At 46.6% G+C, this 18,597-nt stretch overlaps 1 protein-coding gene across 1 annotated transcript in view; it reads right to left on the bottom strand.

The window, feature by feature from the left end:
- Positions 1–18,597, bottom strand: part of ptprfa (protein tyrosine phosphatase receptor type Fa) — a 429,990-nt gene that overhangs the window by 58,107 nt on the left and 353,286 nt on the right. The window contains exons 15-19 of the mRNA XM_061978426.1: positions 15,596–15,693; positions 15,263–15,519; positions 15,104–15,182; positions 10,715–10,921; positions 4,012–4,175 (exon numbers count right to left, since the gene is read on the bottom strand). Of these exons, the coding sequence (XP_061834410.1) occupies positions 4,012–4,175; positions 10,715–10,921; positions 15,104–15,182; positions 15,263–15,519; positions 15,596–15,693 (805 nt within the window). The remainder of the gene's footprint in view (positions 1–4,011; positions 4,176–10,714; positions 10,922–15,103; positions 15,183–15,262; positions 15,520–15,595; positions 15,694–18,597) is intronic.

The raw sequence follows: 18,597 nt of genomic DNA, 5'->3' as shown, positions 1-18,597 counted from the left end.
GCACTTCCTGCTCCCAGGACCAATCTCCTCAAACATACAGTCATGTATAGATGTACATCATTTTGGAATGGGTTGCCATCTCACATTAATCTCTCACAAAGTAAATTGTCATTCAAGACAGCTTTGAAGATACACCTATTGCAGCTGCCCACATGACGAGAATTTTTAATACTGGTTTTAACTAGCTTTTTATCTTATGTTGTATTTTTCCATTGTATAATGTCTGTTATTGCATGTATTCTTTGCATTTTTCATTTTGTATGCTCCTATATGGACCCCAGGAAGACTAGCAGTCGCCTTGGCGTCAGCTAATGGGGATCCATTCAATAAACAATAAACAATAAACAATTAACGTCCTCCCAGCGCGGCAACAACACACAACAGCAGCAGTCACGTTTTTTGTCTACCGTAAAGCAGTTCGTCTGCCGTAAACAGCAATGTTGTGACACTCTTAAACAGGACAATACTGCCATCTATAACATCAATAACATATACGGCTTTTCTTTTTGCAGATGATGTGGTCCTGATGGCTTCATCTGGCCAGGATCTTCAGCTCTCACTGGATCGGTTCGCAGCCGAGTGTGAAGCGACTGGGATGAGAATCAGCACCTCCAAGTCCGAGTCCATGGTTCTCGCCCGGAAAAGGGTGGAGTGCCATCTCCGGGTTGGGGAGGAGATCTTGCCCCAAGTGGAGGAGTTCAAGTACCTCGGAGTCTTGTTCACGAGTGAGGGAAGAGTGGATCGTGAGATCGACAGGCGGATCGGTGCGGCGTCTTCAGTAATGCGGACGCTGTATCGATCCGTTGTGGTGAAGAAGGAGCTGAGCCGGAAGGCAAAGCTCTCAATTTACCGGTCGATCTACGTTCCCATCCTCACCTATGGTCATGAGCTTTGGGTTATGACCGAAAGGACAAGATCACGGGTACAAGCGGCCGAAATGAGTTTCCTCCGCCGGGTGGCGGGGCTCTCCCTTAGAGATAGGGTGAGAAGCTCTGCCATCCGGGGGGAGCTCAAAGTAAAGCCTCTGCTCCTCCACATGGAGAGGAGCCAGATGAGGTGGTTCGGGCATCTGGTCAGGATGCCACCCGAACGCCTCCCTAGGGAGGTGTTTAGGGCACGTCCGACCGGTAGGAGGCCGCGGGGAAGACCCAGGACACGTTGGGAAGACTATGTCTCCCGGCTGGCCTGGGAACGCCTCGGGGTCCCACAGGAAGAGCTGGACGAAGTGGCTGGGGAGAGGGAAGTCTGGGCTTCCCTGCTTAGGCTGCTGCCCCCGCGACCCGACCTCGGATAAGCGGAAGAAGATGGATGGATGGATGGATGGCTTTTAGAGAGTGCAGTGCACAACTGCGCACACAACAAGGAGACGAAGCAGAAGAACGAGGAAGATACAGTCGTGGCGACGCCGACGACGAGTAAGATGAAGAAATACGCTTTGTTGCACCTTTCCTGCCTGAGTCCGGCGATTAGTTGCAAATCTTGCTTTATTGATCGCTTGCACACAGCCAATCCAACACAAAACAAACTAGTCCACGCCCGCACTCACGCTACCGCTCCCTCTCTTCTCTCGCCCACACACTCACTGACGTCACTCACCTCACATGCTCACCTATTAAAGGGCCACACACACACACACACACATACGCTACTCTCATAACAGCTTGTAAGTTCCAAGCCGCAGCTGCGATTGGACCTGGATAGCCTCCGGGAAGAAGAAGTGGACTACAAAGTGCTTGGCACTGAAGATCTTCCTCAAGAAGCAAAGATTGACCGGTTTTGGGCCATGCTAGGGAGAGATGGAAAATTCCAGACTCTAGTGCATTTGATGAAAGCACTTTTGTGCGTGCCACACAGCAATGCATCATCATGTTCAGCATGGTTAGAAAAATAGTGACAGAGAATAGAACAAGGATGGACAATTCAACCCTTAACTCAACAATGAGTAGATGAGTGTTATGTGTGTGTATATGAGTAAATAAATGAACACTGAAATTCAAGTATTTATTTTATTCATATATACATATATATATATACAATAAAATAAATATATACCGTATTTTCCGCACTATTAGCCACACCTAAAAACCACAAATTTTCTCAAAAGCTGACAGTGCGGCTTATAACCCGGTGCGCTTTATATATGGATTAATATTAAGATTCATTTTCATAAAGTTTAGGTCTCGCAACTACGGTAAACAGCCGCCATCTTTTTTTCCCCGTAGAAGAGGAAGCGCTTCTTCTTCTACGGTAAGCAACCGCCAAGGTAAGCACCCGCCCCCATAGAAGAGGAAGCGCTTCTTCTTCTACTGTAAGCAACCACCCGCCCCCGTAGAAGAAGAAGCGCGCGGATATTACGTTTCATTTCATTTGTGTGTTTACATCTGTAAAGACCACAAAATGGCTCCTATTAAGACACACGCGTACAACGCAGAATTCAAACTCAAGGCAATAAGTCACGCAGTAGAACACGGAAATAGAGCAGCAGCGAGAGAATTGAAGCAACAAGATGACCTGCGCCACTAAGACAGGGAGACAGCGCCGGACGACATACGCCAACATCTGCCAGTGGATTGTAAATGCCTAGGCGGATATATCGCTCTCAACTGTGGTCCGAACTTTCCGGAAGGCAGGATTCACGGAACTGCTGGACAACAATAGCAACATTGACTCTGATGACTTCGACGAGACGGAGCCGGCCATTTTGGATCCCGTATTCGCCCAACTTTTTAATTCGGACACCGAAGGAGAAGAATTCGAGGGATTTATGAATGAAGAATAACTTCAGAAAGTGAGCGTTATGTTTATTTTGTGTGTTGTGACATTGCTATTGCTCTGCACTATTTTGAATTTTACTATGTTTGTGATTGCACATTACCGTACATTTTGGGAGTGAACAGAGTTGTTAGAACGCTGGTTTTTAATATATTATTAAAGTTTGACTGACCTATCTGACTGTTTTTTTGACATTCCCTTTAGCGCAGTTAGATGCGGCTTACAACACGGGGCGGCTTATAGGTGGACAAAGTTTTGAAATATGCCGTTCATTGAAGGCGCGGCTTATAACCCAGGGCGCCTTATGGTGCGGAAAATACGGTATGTTGCATTAAAACTACTCTTAGAAGTACAATTTATCCAAAACGTTACTCAAGTAGATGTAACGGAGTAAATGTAGCGCGTTACTACCCACCTCTGGTCGTAGCATAGCTTTCGTGGGTAAAGTGTGCGGAACAAACGTCCAATTTCTTGCCACTTTGGCATCTTTGGGCCACTGGTGCAACTTGAATCCGTCCCTGTTCGTGTTGTTACACCCTCCGACAACACACCGACGAGGCATGATGTCTCCAAGGTACGGAAAACAGTCGAAAAAAACGGAAAATAACAGAGCTGATTTGACTCGGTGTTTGAGAAAATGGCGGATTGCTTCCCGATGTGTCGTCATCGCTCCGAGAGCGAATATTAGAAAGGCGTTTAATTCGCCAAAATTCACCCATTTAGAGTTCGGAAATCGGTTCAAAAAATATATGGTCTTTTTTCTGCAACATCAAGGTATATATTGACGCTTACATAGGTCTGGTGATAATGTTCCCCTTTAAAGCGAACTCGTTCCTAGCTGACGTGATGACTGGCTTGTATGGTTAAGCAAGCGAGAGGACCAGAAGGGATGACAAAAGACAGCAAAGCAGAACGGGATCCATATGGACCCGCTCTCAGCGCTCCAGATGTTCGGACCCCTGTGCATGGAGCACGAGCCAACTGTTGGCCTGGAAGAAGGGGAAGAGGCCACAGGGCCTCTCTGCCCATATGTCGGCCTCTCGTCCGAGATGGCGTCATGTAGGAAAAAAAATCCGGTTGGGATCTCTCTGTTTTAAGGATGACCACAATGAAGGCACGTTGCCTTCGAGCCAGAAACAAACACAGCCTGTCAAAGCTCATCATGCGGCTAACGCTAAGAATGTGTTCAGTGCTGTTGTTCAAAAAGTGTACTTGTAGTCTACGTCTCACCACACTGACCTTTTGAAGAGGAGAATAGCGATGACGATGATGATGATGAGGATGACGGCCAGCACAGGACCCATCACCCACAGCATCTCCGGGTCCTCGGAGTGTCTCGCCATGCCGCTGTGGAGCTTCACCAGGATGGGCTCAGAGAAGGGGCTGGCTGCGAACGTCCTCTGCTGCAAACAAAAACTCAATCAGCACACGGGAAATACGACAAGGTTCATTCGTTTTGGACTTTATTGGATCTAGAACCAGCCCCCTTGGCTCGGTTTAATGCCAACAACTGTAAACAAAGCACAACATTCAGCAGATTTCGGTGGCTACTTTGTATAGCCGCATAATTCCAGACCCACCCAGGGTCGTTAGAACAAGCAGCTACCCTGTGTGGGTTCTGAACTATGTTCCAGCACTGCTGAAGCTGACCAAAGGGTCCAGAATCGATGAAACGTCTGTTGGACCAGACCCCATGGCTCGGTTTAACCGTAAACAAGGCACAACACTCGAACGCTTTTGTTGGCTATTTAGCTATTTCTCACAACACTGGGTGGGTCCGGGACTATGTCCCAGCACTGCTGAGGCCGACAAGTGGGTCCAGAACCGGTAGATGGTCTGTCGGACCAGCCTCCTTGGCTTGGTTTAATGCAAAAAAACGTAACCAAAGCACAACATTCGGCCGCTTTCTATGGCTACTTTGTGTAGCCACTTAGTCCCAGACCCACCCTGGGTCGTTAGAACAAGCAGCTACCCTGTGTGGGTTCGGAACTATGTCCCAGCACTGTTGAAGCCGACCAGAAGGTCCAGAACTGATGGAATGTCTGTTGGACCAGCCCCCATGGCTCGGTTTAACCGTAAACAAGGCACAACACTCGAACGCTTTTGTGGGCTATTTAGCTATTTAACTATATACTGTATCTAGTTGCTCGTTCTCACAACCCTGGGTGGGTCCGGGACTATGTCCCAGCACTGCTGAAGCCGACAAGTGGGTCCAGAACCGGTAGATGGTCTGTTGGACCAGCCTCCTTGGCTTGGTTTAATGCAAAAAAAACGTAACCAAAGCACAACATTCGGCCGCTTTCTATGGCTACTTTGTGTAGCCACTTAGTCCCAGACCCACCCTGGGTCGTTAGAACAAGCAGCTACCCTGTGTGGGTTTGGAACTATGTCTCAGCAATGTCCCAGCACTGCTGAAGCCGACCAGAGGATCCAGAGCTGATGAAACGTCTGTTGGACCAGCCCGCATGGCTCGGTTTAACTGTAAACAAGGCACAATACTCGGACGCTTTCGTTGGCTATTTAGCCGGCTAGTTGCTCGTTCTAATGACCCTGGGTGGGTCCAGGACATTGTCTCAGCACTGCTAAAGCCGACCAGAAGGTCCAAAACTGGTAGAAGGTCTGTTGGACCAGCCCCCTTAGCTCGGTTTAATGCAAACAAACATAAACAAAGCATAACATTCGGTGGCTTTCAATGGCTACTTCGTGAAGCCACTTAGTCCCAGACCCACCCATGGTCGTTAGAACGAGCAGCTACCCCGTGTGGGTTTGGAACTATGTCTCAGCGATGTCCCAGCACTGCTGAAGCCGACCAGAGGGTCCAGAATCGATGCAACGTCTGTTGGACCAGCCCCCATGGCTCGGTTTAACCGCAAACAAGGCACAACACATCGGACGCTTTTGTTAGCTATTTAACCGGCTCGTTGCTCGTTGCAACGACACTGAGTGGGTCCAGGACATTGTCCCAGCACTGCTAAAGCCGACCAGAGGGTCAAGAACTGGTAGAAGGTCTGTTGGACCAGCCCCCTTAGCTCGGTTTAATGCAAACAAACGTAAACAAAGCACAACATTCGGTGGCTTTCAATGGCTACTTCGTGAAGCCACTTAGTCCCACACCCACCCAGGGTTGTTAGAACGAGCAGATATTCTGTGTGGGTTCGGAACTATGTCTCAGCGATGTCCCAGCACTGCTGAAGCCGACCAAAGGGTCCAGAATCGATGAAACGTCTGTTGGAACAGCCCCCATGGCTCGGTTTAACCACAAACAAGGCACAACACTCAAGACACTTTTGTTATCTATCTAACCGGCTAGTTGCTCGTGGGTGGGTCCAGGACTATGACCCAGCACTGCTGAAGCCCACCAGTGGGTCCAGAACCGGTAGAAGGTCTGTTGGACCGGCCCCCTTACTCGGGTTAATGCAAACAACCGTAAACAAAGCACCACATCCGGCCGCTTTTGAAGGCTATTTTGTGTACCGGTACCAAAATATTGGTATCGGGACAACCCAAGTTCAGTGTACAAACCTTCACTAAAATATGGACTTTTGTCGAGGCTGCATTCATATTTATGTTGTTTCTTCTAGAGAAATTTGCTTCACTTTAAGAACTTGTTCAAGAACCACTTAGGTTGGTAAATGGACTAGCCACTGTAATAATGTCTTGCTAAAACAAAGAATGAAGATTGAAGGACTACTGAGGGGGAAGAACACAGTCCATCGGTCATGTGACCTTCGTCTTTCCTCCTATTTTGTCATCTTGTTTTAGTCCGCTGCTTCAATCTTTTATTGTTTCCTTCACGGCCGCCAGCGAGAGCTTCACCCAGGAACGTGACGAGGGTCATCATGGCTGCGCCGCACCGTCCTTAATGAGCCTTTGTTCACGTTTTGTTGAAGGAGGCGGCACAAACTCCCGAGTCGTGTTGCGTCTGCGGCGCCTGCACGGCATCACGAAAAGCTCCGACCCGAGAAATGTTCTGCTGTCAAAAAAGTCACTCTGCTGCTCATTTTAAGGAGGAAAAACAAGCAAAGACATCAGAAGAGCGATCCCGCAGCCCTGATAGCATTAAAAGGCCGTCCACGCCGCCTCAACTCTCCTCCGGCTGTCCATCTATGACTTATTGAAGAGACCGGTGACGCGCAGCACGCATACAGAGCAGACTAACGTGGAGCTTCATCAAGTCCGACACAAACTTCAGCTGCTTCACAATATCTCAACGACAGCATGAGAGTATTGTGCAAAAAAATAGAACCATTCCCACCTTAGAGACCAATTAAAGTGTTTCACGGCCCATTTGCTAATCAGTGCGCAAAACCAGCCGTACAGTTTTTTTTTTCTGCTAACAGTAAACTGAAATTATTGTGTGAGCTGGAAAGAAATTACTGGGATGAGAATCAGCACCTCCAAGTCCGAGTCCATGGTTCTCGCCCGGAAAAGGGTGGAGTGTCATCTCCAGGTTGGGGAGGAGATCTTACCCCAAGTGGAGGAGTTCAAGTACCTGGGAGTCTTGTTCACGAGTGAGGGAAGAGTGGATCGTGAGATCGACAGGCTGATCGGTGCGGCGTCTTCAGTAATGCGGACGCTCGAGATGCGCGGATAGGCAATTATTTCATCCGCAACCGCATCAGAAAGTCGTCAACCATCCGCCATCCACCCGACCTAACATTTGATCAGAACCGCACCCGCCCGCACCCGCCCGTTGTTATATATCTAATATAGATGATGCAAGGCATTAGTGAGGTTATAAAGCTTTTGCCTGTTAAAGAAAGGAGACTGATCCAATGCAGCACAGACATTCGCGTGCCACGCTGTCACGACCCAGACGCACACCAGTGCGCAATCATATGGGAGCCTCGCTGAGCGCACCTCCAAGCGCGTCTCGCTGCCGGCGACGGCCGGGTATGGGCCCGACGCTCCAGTGCCATCCATTTTCAGGGCTAGTTGATTCGGCAGGTGGGTTGTTACACACTCCTTAGCGGGTTCTGACTTCCATGGCCACCGTCCTGCTGTCTATATCAACCAGGGTGAGCCCCACCCCTTTCGTGAGCGCACTGCGCGCGGAGTGACCCCTGTTACGCGCCCCCGGCAACAGGGGTGGCGGGCAGGTAAGCTGCGCGGGCGGAGCGCGCGGAGTGACCCCTGTTACGAGCCCCCGGCCACGGGGGTGGCGGGCAGGTAGGCTGCTTACCTGCTGTGCGTGACGCCGGCCGCGGCGAAGGCGGACGAGGCGGGGTGTCGGTGCGGTGGGTGCGGTGGTGACCCTGGACGTGCGTCGGGCCCTTCTCGCGGATCGCCTCAGCTACGGCTCCCGGTGGGGCCCTCTCGGGGGAAGGGGCCTCGGTCCCGGACCCCGGCGAGGCGTCCCTTCTCCGCTCCGTAAAAGTGTCCATCTCTTTTTTTTTTTTTTCTTCTGTTGTGGCATATGCTGCAGGTGCCTGCTCGTTTTTCGTATGTGGGTAACAACATTTAACTATGTATATATATTTACCAATTGGTTTAACTGCCACCCGCCTGAATCTATTTAAAATCTAATTGTTTTTAATTTCATCCGCCCGATCCGCGGATAATCCGCGGACTCCGCGGTTGTGCCCGCAAACCGCGCATCTCTAGCGGACGCTGTATCGATCCGTTGTGGTGAAGAAGGAGCTGAGCCGGAAGGCAAAGCTCTCAATTTACCGGTCGATCTACGTTCCCATCCTCACCTATGGTCATGAGCTTTGGGTCATGACCGAAAGGATAAGATCACGGGTACAAGCGACTGAAATGAGTTTCCTCTGCTGGGTGGTGGGTCTCTCCCTTAGAGATAGGGTGAGAAGCTCTGTCATCCGGGGGGAGCTCAAAGTAAAGCCGCTGCTCCTCCACATGGAGAGGAGCCAGATGAGGTGGTTCGGGCATCTGGTCAGGATTCCACCCGAGCGCCTCCCTAGGGAGGTGTTTAGGGCACGTCCGACTGGTAGGAGGCCACGAGGAAGACCCAGGACATGTTGGGAAGACTATGTCTCCCGGCTGGCCTGGGATCGCCTCAGGATCCCCCGGGAAGAGCTGGACCAAGTGGCTGGGGAGAGTGAAGTCTGGGCTTCCCTGCTTAGGCTGCTTCCCCCGCGACCCGACCTCGGATAAGCGGAAGAAGATGGATGGATGGATGGATCAAATCATTCCACCTTCAACACATTTCACTCATCCTGGACATTTTTACAAGTTAAAAAAATTCCAGGAATTCACAGAATCCCCGTTTTTTTCAAACCCGTTTTTCTCTCGACTACTCCGTCTCCCATTTTTCAACCCACTTCAGCCGTTCCCCCGTCAAAACATTCCTCTTAATCAGGACACAAAAACCAAGTTGATTTTTGAACTGGAAAAATTCCCGGTTTTCCCGGAATTCCATAATTTAATTTCTCAATTAAAAATGTTACTACTTCAACTATTTCTCGACCGATTTGAAAAATTCCAACACCAACCATTTCAATTCTTTCACAACATTCAAAATATTTCGCATTTTCCCCCCCAAAAATTCCCGCTTTTCCCGAAATTCCCAAATTTCCATGAAATTCCCATTGAAAAGAATGGGACCTTTTTCAAAGTTCCACAACTCCCACATTTTTTTCCCGATTCACACCATTCCACCTTCAACACATTCCACTCATCCTGGAAATTCAAACCATCATTTTTCCAAGTACAAAAAAATTGCAGGAATTCCCATAATTCCTGTTTTTTCAAATCCTTTTTTCTGTCGACTGCTCCTTCCACATTTTTCAACCATTCCACCTTCAACACATTCCACTCATCCTGGACACGTTTCAAAGTTCCAAAAAATTCCAGGAATTCCCAGAATTCCCGTTTTTTTCAAACCCTTTTTTCTGTCGACTACTCCTTCTCCCATTTTTCAACCCACTTCAGCCGTTCCCCCGTCAAAACATTCCTCTTAATCAGGACACAAAAACCAAGTTGATTTTTGAATTGGAAAAATTCCCGGTTTTCCAGAAATCCCATAATTTTATTTCTCAATTAAAAATGTTACTATTTCAACATTTTTCAACTGATTTTAAAAATTCCAACACCAACCATTTCAACTCATTCGCAACATTCAAAATATTTAGCATTTTCAACAAAAAAAATCCCGCTTTTACTGAAATTCCCAAGTTTCCATGAAATTCCCATACAAAAGAATACAACATTTTTCAAACTTCCACCAGTTCCACATTTTTCAACCGATTCAAACCATTCCATCTTCAACACATTCAACTCATCCTGGACATTCAAACTATCATTTTTCCAAGTTCAAATAAATCCCCAAATTTCCATGAAATTCCCATTGAAAAGAATGGGACATTTTTCAAAGTTCCACTACTCCCACATTTTTTGTCTGATTCAAATCATTCCACCTTCAACACATTTCACTCATCCTGGACATTTTTACAAGTTAAAAAAATTCCAGGAATTCCCAGAATTCCCGTATTTTTCAAACCCGTTTTTCTGTCGACTACTCCTTCTCCCATTTTTCAACCCACTTCAGCCGTTCCCCCGTCAAAACATTCCTCTTAATCAGGACACAAAAACCAAGTTGATTTTTGAACTGGAAAAATTCCCGGCTTTCCATAATTTAATTTCTCAATTAAAAATGTTACTACTTCAACTATTCTCGACCGATTTGAAAAATTCCAACGCCAACCATTTCAATTCTTTCACAACATTCAAAATATTTATTTAGATCACGGGAAGAGCTGGACCAAGTGGCTTGGGAGAGTGAAGTCTGGGCTTCTCTGCTTAGGCTGCTTCCCCCGCGACCCGACCTCGGATAAGCGGAAGAAAATGGATGGATGGATGGATGGAAAGAAATTAATATTTTTGGACTCAGCGGGCCAAATATGGCCTTGGGCACCCCTGATCTAGACGCTCCATTTAACGTTCAAGGCACTCATCCTGCCGTGTGGTTGCAAACGTGACTTACCGAGTCCAGGTCCATCAGCTCGGCCAGGACGAAGCAGCGGTACTGCTGTTGCCCCGGCAACGGCTTGTTGCGGTAGCCGTGGTATCTGTGCTCGTCGCCCAGCGTGAAGACCTCGGGCAGGGAGTCCAGCTTGGCGGCGATGTAAGGCTGCAGGAAGTCCGTGCTTTGGCTCCTCTTCCTCCGCGCGCCACCCTCCGTGTCCAGGAGCTACCAGATTAGATGGAAAAAAAAAAACTGGATGATTTATATAAACCCTGTTTTCATATGAGTTGGGAAATTGTGTTAGATGTAAATATAAACGGAATACAATGATTTGCAAATCATTTTCAACCCATATTCAGTTGAATATGCTACAAAGACAACATATTTGATGTTCAAACTCATAAACATTTTTTTGTGTGCAAATAATCATTAACTTTAGAATTTGATGCCAGCAACACGTGACAAAGAAGTTGGGAAAGGTGGCAATAAATACTGATAAAGTTGAGGAATGCTCGTCAAACACTTATTTGGAACATCCCACAGGTGTGCAGGCTAATTGGGAACAGGTGGGTGCCATGATTGCATACCTGCCAACTTTTGAAATCAGAAAAACCTAGTAGCCAGGGTCCAGGATAGCATGGAATTACAATTCAAATGTAGTTTTTTTTGTAAGCCTTTCAAAAGAATTCAAAATATGAAAAATTCATGACAATTAATTGAAGCCATCAGACACTTGAAAAGTGGCACATCACATCTCTAATGTCATCATTTGAACTTTTCAACAGAAATAGCATTGCAAAAATATGAAGGACATACTTCTGTATTTTGGTAGTTATGCTGTCAACATTTAACACGATTTCTTCAACTTGGACTTGAAAGCATAAATAGTATAAACACTTTTTAACAGTATGTCGTGCTGTGAAATACAGCCGACAGGATTGCGCACCAAACACGAAGCAAGGCCAAAGCGCATGCATGGTGCAGGAGAACAAAGGACTTCTTTCATTTAAGGTTTGTGATAAACCATCAAACTCATTCGTTAAAAGGACTCTATAGTAATATAAAGCGAGTTTTTCTGGACATTATCATGCAAGAAAAGTTTATTTTTGGGACCGCGATCACCGCGTAATGATTTTTAAAGGTTGCATTACAAACATTTAACTGTCCCATGTGATCAGCCAGTGCGATTGGAAGTCCATGCTCAATTATTGCCTCCGTAAATAAAACTTCGGCATTTATCACATCCAAAGAATCTGTTTGGGCGACGAAAAACGTTGAAAGTTTTCCACTTGTATCGCTAGCAACGGCATTAGACTTGTGTTTTTTTTGTCCCGACGTGGTCTTTTACATCGCTAATTCCTCCGTGTCCGATCGAAAAATCTTGTCTGCACAAGGTGCAATTCGCGTAGTTTTCACCCTTTTTTTTTTTTTAATTAATGAAAAACCGTATTTTTTATCACTGCAACCGTAACCCGGAATAGGTTGATGAAAACCGTACGAATTACGGGAAAACCGGAGTAGTTGGCAGGTATGTGATTGGGTATAAAAGTAGATTCCATGAAATGCTCAATCATTCACAAACAAGGATGGGGCGAGGGTCACCACTTTGTCAACAAATGCCTGAGCAAATTGTTGAACAGTTTAAGAAAAACCTTTCTCAACCAGCTATTGCAAGGAATTTAGAGATTTCACCATCTACGGTCCGTAATATCATCAAAGGGTTCAGAGAATCTGGAGAAATCACTGCCCGTAAGCAGCTAAGCCCGTGACCTTCCATCCCTCAGGCTGTACTGCATCAACAAGCGACATCAGTGTGTAAAGGATATCACCACATGGGCTCAGGAACACTTCAGAAACCCACTGTCACTAACTACAGTTGGTCGCTACATCTGTAAGTGCGAGTTAAAACTCTCCTATGCGAGGCGAAAACCGTTTTATCAACAACACCCAGAAACGCCGTCGGCTTCGCTGGGCCCGAGCTCATCTAAGATGGACTGATACAAAGTGGAAAAGTGTTCTGTGGTCTGACGAGTCCACATTTCAAATTGTTTTTGGAAACTGTGGACGCCGTGTCCTCCGGACCAAAGAGGAAAAGAACCATCCGGATTGTTATAGGCGCAAAGTTGAAAAGGCAGCATGTGTGATGGTATGGGGGTGTATTAGTGCCCAAGACATGGGTAACTTACACATCTGTGAAGGCACCATTAATGCTGAAAGGTACATACAGGTTTTGGAGGCATCCAAGCAACGTTACCATGGACGCCCCTGCTTATTTCAGCAAGACAATGCCAAGCCACGTGTTACATCAACGTGGCTTCATAGTAAAAGAGTGCGGGTACTAGACTGGCCTGCCTGTAGTCCAGACCTGTCTCCCCTAAAATAGCACAACGGAGACCCCCGGACTGTTGAACAACTTAAGCTGTACATCAAGCAAGAATGGGAAAGAATTCCACCTGAGAAGCTTCAAAAATGTGTCTCCTCAGTTCCCAAACGTTTACTGAGTGTTGTTAAAAGGAAAGGCCATGTAACACAGTGGTGAACATGCCCTTTCCCAACTACTTTGGCACGTGTTGCAGCCATGAAATTATAAGTTAACCCTTGAAATACGAAAGGGTTCTTAGTGGAACTCCCTGTGTGGGTTCTAGATGAAACCCTTGAAATACGAAAGGGTTCTTAGTGGAACTCCCTGTGTGGGTTCTAGATGAAACCCTTGAAACATGAAAGATATATATTTTTTTGAAACTCCCCGTGTGGGTTCTAGATGAAACCCTTGAAACATGAAAGGGTTCTTAGTGGAACTCCCTGCGTGGGTTCTAGATGAAACCCTTGACAAACGAAAGGGTTCTTAGTGGAACTCCCTGTGTGGGTTCTAGATGAAACCCTTGAAATATGAAAGGGTTCTTAGTGGAACTCCCTGCGTGGGTTCTAGATGAAACCCTTGAAATACGAAAGGGTTCTTAGTGGAACTCCCTGCGTGGGTTCTAGATGAAAGTCTTGAAATACAAAAGGGTTCTTAGTGGAACTCCCTGTGTGGGTTCTAGATGAAACCCTTGAAATACGAAAGGGTTCTTAGTGGAACTCCCTGTGTGGGTTCTAGATGAAACCCTTGAAACATGAAAGATATATATTTTTTTGAAACTCCCCGTGTGGGTTCTAGATGAAACCCTTGAAACATGAAAGGGTTCTTAGTGGAACTCCCTGCGTGGGTTCTAGATGAAACCCTTGAAACCTGAAAGGGTCCTTAGTGGAACTCCCTGCATGGGTTCTAGATGAAACCCTTGAAACATGAAAGAGTTCTTTGTGGAACTCCCTGTGTGGGTTCTAGATGAAACCCTTGAAACATGAAAGGGTTCTTAGTGGAACTCCCTGCATGGGTTCTAGATGAAACCCTTGACAAACGAAAGGGTTCTTAGTGGAACTCCCTGTGTGGGTTCTAGATGAAACCCTTGAAATACGAAAGGGTTCTTAGTGGAACTCCCTGTGTGGGTTCTAGATGAAACCTTTGAAACTTGAAAGGGTTCTTAGTGGAACTCCCTGTGTGGGTTCTAGATGAAACCCTTGAAACATGAAAGGGTTCTTAGTGGAACTCCCTGCGTGGGTTCTTTGTAGAACCTCTCATGGGGGGTTCTGGGTGGAACCTTACACACACAGTTCTAGGTAGAACCCTCCAAAAGGGTTCTTAGTGGAACTCCCTGCATGGGTTCTAGATGAAACCCTTGACAAACGAAAGGGTTCTTAGTGGAACTCCCTGTGTGGGTTCTAGATGAAACCCTTGAAATACGAAAGGGTTCTTAGTGGAACTCCCTGGGTGGGTTCTAGATGAAAGTCTTGAAATACAAAAGGGTTCTTAGTGGAACTCCCTGTGTGGGTTCTAGATGAAACCCTTGAAACCTGAAAGGGTTCTTAGTGGAACTCCCTGCGTGGGTTCTAGATGAAAGTCTTGAAATACAAAAGGGTTCTTAGTGGAACTCCCTGCGTGGGTTCTTTGTAGAACCTCTCATGGGGGGTTCTGGGTGGAACCTTACACACACAGTTCTAGGTAGAACCCTCCAAAAGGGTTCCAGGTGGAACCTTTATAAAAAGGGTTCTCCTATGAGGACGAGCCGACGAACCTTATATGGTTCTACTCAGCACTTTTATTTCTAAGAGTGTAGGATGGGCAGAGCTGCAGGCACATTTCCGAGTCGAATCGCAAAACTGGACAACATCTCGGAGAAACCTTCCGCGTTGCAAGGCGAAATTATGATCAATTTGAAAGGCCAGGAACGGACAATTAGCGTAGTAGACAAGTATTGGAATGCATCTACTCGCCCTACTGGGCGTTCGCTACATTGGACGCTGAATTTTAGCAAAGTAGGGACCCTTTTTATTTGTAATATTGTATACATATTAGGTCTGTGCACTCACCTCATGAAGATCCATGTCGTCGGGATTCTCCCACATCAGAGAAGTGGGGGTCACAGGGACCACCACAAGGTAGAAGCATCTACACCACATTAAAAAATACTTCAGGAACAATGTAGAAAAAAAAATACTCAAATTGGGTCCAAACTAGGAAGCACAGACCTGACAGGCGTTCCAAGCGGCACCTTCGGGAGCCGAACGCTCACTTTCCCGCCCTCCTCCGCGTCCTGCTCGTACTCGGTCGGCCTGGTCTTGAGCAGGTCCGGCGAAGTCCGGGTGGAGACTTGCTGCTGGAGGCCGCCGGCGCTGTTCCCGCGGCTCATGAGCACGAAGGAGTAATGCGTGTCGGGCTGCAGCTGCGTGATCAGCTTCCTCTTCTGGTGGCCCGGCACCTCCACGCTCTGCTGGTTGTAGAGGATCTGCCAGGGGGAAGGACACGGTTAACGCCACACCCGACGTCGCCCGGCTCTTTCCGCTCGGTCACCGTCGACGTACCCTGAGCGGCACCTCGAACTCGAAGGTTTCTGGAACATCCCAGGTCAACAGGACGGAGGTTTTCATCACCGCTTTTACGCCAAAGTCCTTGGTGAACACTGAGGGAAACATCTGGATCTTTATTATTTCTCCATTTGTCAAAAATGATGAACACTCAGAAATATCAAGCAGCTAAAATGCACCAAACATTTTTTTTTTTGCGCCATGACTAGGGAAGGTTGTTTGGATTGGGTCATATAAGTAAAATGCTATGCGTTTGTGACTTCCATGCACAATAAATGGTAATTGACCTGATTTACGACAACAAATAAATTGTGAGATTTCTAGTTTCTAGATGAAACCCTTGAAACCTGAAAGGGTTCTTAGTGGAACTCCCTGCATGGGTTCTAGATGAAACCCTTGACAAACGAAAGGGTTCTTAGTGGAACTCCCTGTGTGGGTTCTAGATGAAACCCTTGAAATACGAAAGGGTTCTTAGTGGAACTCCCTGCGTGGGTTCTAGATGAAAGTCTTGAAATACAAAAGGGTTCTTAGTGGAACTCCCTGCGTGGGTTCTAGATGAAAGTCTTGAAATACAAAAGGGTTCTTAGTGGAACTCCCTGCGTGGGTTCTAGATGAAACCCTTGAAATACGAAAGGGTTCTTAGTGGAACTCCCTGTGTGGGTTCTAGATGAAACCCTTGAAACCTGAAAGGGTTCTTAGTGGAACTCCCTGCATGGGTTCTAGATGAAACCCTTGACAAACGAAAGGGTTCTTAGTGGAACTCCCTGTGTGGGTTCTAGATGAAACCCTTGAAATACGAAAGGGTTCTTAGTGGAACTCCCTGCGTGGGTTCTAGATGAAAGTCTTGAAATACAAAAGGGTTCTTAGCGGAACTCCCTGTGTGGGTTCTAGATGAAAGTCTTGAAATACAAAAGGGTTCTTAGTGGAACTCCCTGTGTGGGTTCTAGATGAAACCCTTGAAATACGAAAGGGTTCTTAGTGGAACTCCCTGTGTGGGTTCTAGATGAAACCCTTGAAACATGAAAGGGTTCTTAGTGGAACTCCCTGTGTGGGTTCTAGATGAAACCCTTGAAATACGAAAGGGTTCTTAGTGGAACTCCCTGTGTGGGTTCTAGATGAAACCCTTGAAATACGAAAGGGTTCTTAGTGGAACTCCCTGTGTGGGTTCTAGATGAAACCCTTGAAACCTGAAAGGGTTCTTAGTGGAACTCCCTGCATGGGTTCTAGATGAAACGCTTGACAAACGAAAGGGTTCTTAGTGGAACTCCCTGTGTGGGTTCTAGATAAAACCCTTGAAATACGAAAGGGTTCTTAGTGGAACTCCCTGTGTGGGTTCTAGATGAAACCCTTGAAACCTGAAAGGGTTCTTAGTGGAACTCCCTGCATGGGTTCTAGATGAAACCCTTGACAAACGAAAGGGTTCTTAGTGGAACTCCCTGTGTGGGTTCTAGATGAAACCCTTGAAATACGAAAGGGTTCTTAGTGGAACTCCCTGCGTGGGTTCTAGATGAAAGTCTTGAAATACAAAAGGGTTCTTAGTGGAACTCCCTGCGTGGGTTCTAGATGAAAGTCTTGAAATACAAAAGGGTTCTTAGTGGAACTCCCTGCGTGGGTTCTAGATGAAACCCTTGAAATACGAAAGGGTTCTTAGTGGAACTCCCTGTGTGGGTTCTAGATGAAACCCTTGAAACCTGAAAGGGTTCTTAGTGGAACTCCCTGCATGGGTTCTAGATGAAACGCTTGACAAACGAAAGGGTTCTTAGTGGAACTCCCTGTGTGAGTTCTAGATAAAACCCTTGAAATACGAAAGGGTTCTTAGTGGAACTCCCTGTGTGGGTTCTAGATGAAAGTCTTGAAATACAAAAGGGTTCTTAGTGGAACCCCCTGCATGGGTTCTAGATGAAACCCTTGACAAACGAAAGGGTTCTTAGTGGAACTCCCTGTGTGGGTTCTAGATGAAACCCTTGAAATACGAAAGGGTTCTTAGTGGAACTCCCTGCGTGGGTTCTAGATGAAAGTCTTGAAATACAAAAGGGTTCTTAGTGGAACTCCCTGTGTGGGTTCTAGATGAAAGTCTTGAAATACAAAAGGGTTCTTAGTGGAACCCCCTGTGTGGGTTCTAGATGAAACCCTTGAAATACGAAAGGGTTCTTAGTGGAACTCCCTGTGTGGGTTCTAGATGAAACCCTTGAAACATGAAAGGGTTCTTAGTGGAACTCCCTGCGTGGGTTCTAGATGAAACCCTTGAAATACGAAAGGGTTCTTAGTGGAACTCCCTGCGTGGGTTCTAGATGAAAGTCTTGAAATACAAAAGAGTTCTTTGTGGAACTCCCTGTGTGGGTTCTAGATGAAACCCTTGACAAACGAAAGGGTTCTTAATGGAACTCCATGTGTGGGTTCTAGATGAAACCCTTGAAATATGAAAGGGTTCTTAGTGGAACTCCCTGCGTGGGTTCTAGATGAAAGTCTTGAAATACAAAAGGGTTCTTAGTGGAACTCCCTGTGTGGGTTCTAGATGAAAGTCTTGAAATACAAAAGGGTTCTTAGTGGAACTCCCTGTGTGGGTTCTAGATGAAACCCTTGAAATACGAAAGGGTTCTTAGTGGAACTCCCTGTGTGGGTTCTAGATGAAACCCTTGAAACATGTGGAACTCCCTGCGTGGGTTCTTTTAGAACCTCTCATGGGGGGTTCTGGGTGGAACCTTACACACACAGTTCTAGGTAGAACCCTCAAAAAGGGTTCTTAGTGGAACTCCCTGCATGGGTTCTAGATGAAACCCTTGACAAACGAAAGGGTTCTTAGTGGAACTCCCTGTGTGGGTTCTAGATGAAACCCTTGAAATACGAAAAGGTTCTTAGTGAAAGTATTTTTCAAAATAAAACACTGATTTAGGACCAGTTGTGTGTCCTGGTTCTACGTTTGACAAAGGTAGACCTCACAAAAGTGCTGTTCTAGGCAGCGAAATTAGATTTTTTTTAACATATGTTAGAATACCCAC

The sequence above is a fragment of the Nerophis lumbriciformis genome, linkage group LG18 (genome assembly GCF_033978685.3).
Source record: "Nerophis lumbriciformis linkage group LG18, RoL_Nlum_v2.1, whole genome shotgun sequence".
Lineage (NCBI taxonomy): Eukaryota > Metazoa > Chordata > Actinopteri > Syngnathiformes > Syngnathidae > Nerophis > Nerophis lumbriciformis.
Note: the sequence above shows the minus strand (reverse complement) of the source record. Positions and strands in the feature narration are given on the sequence as shown.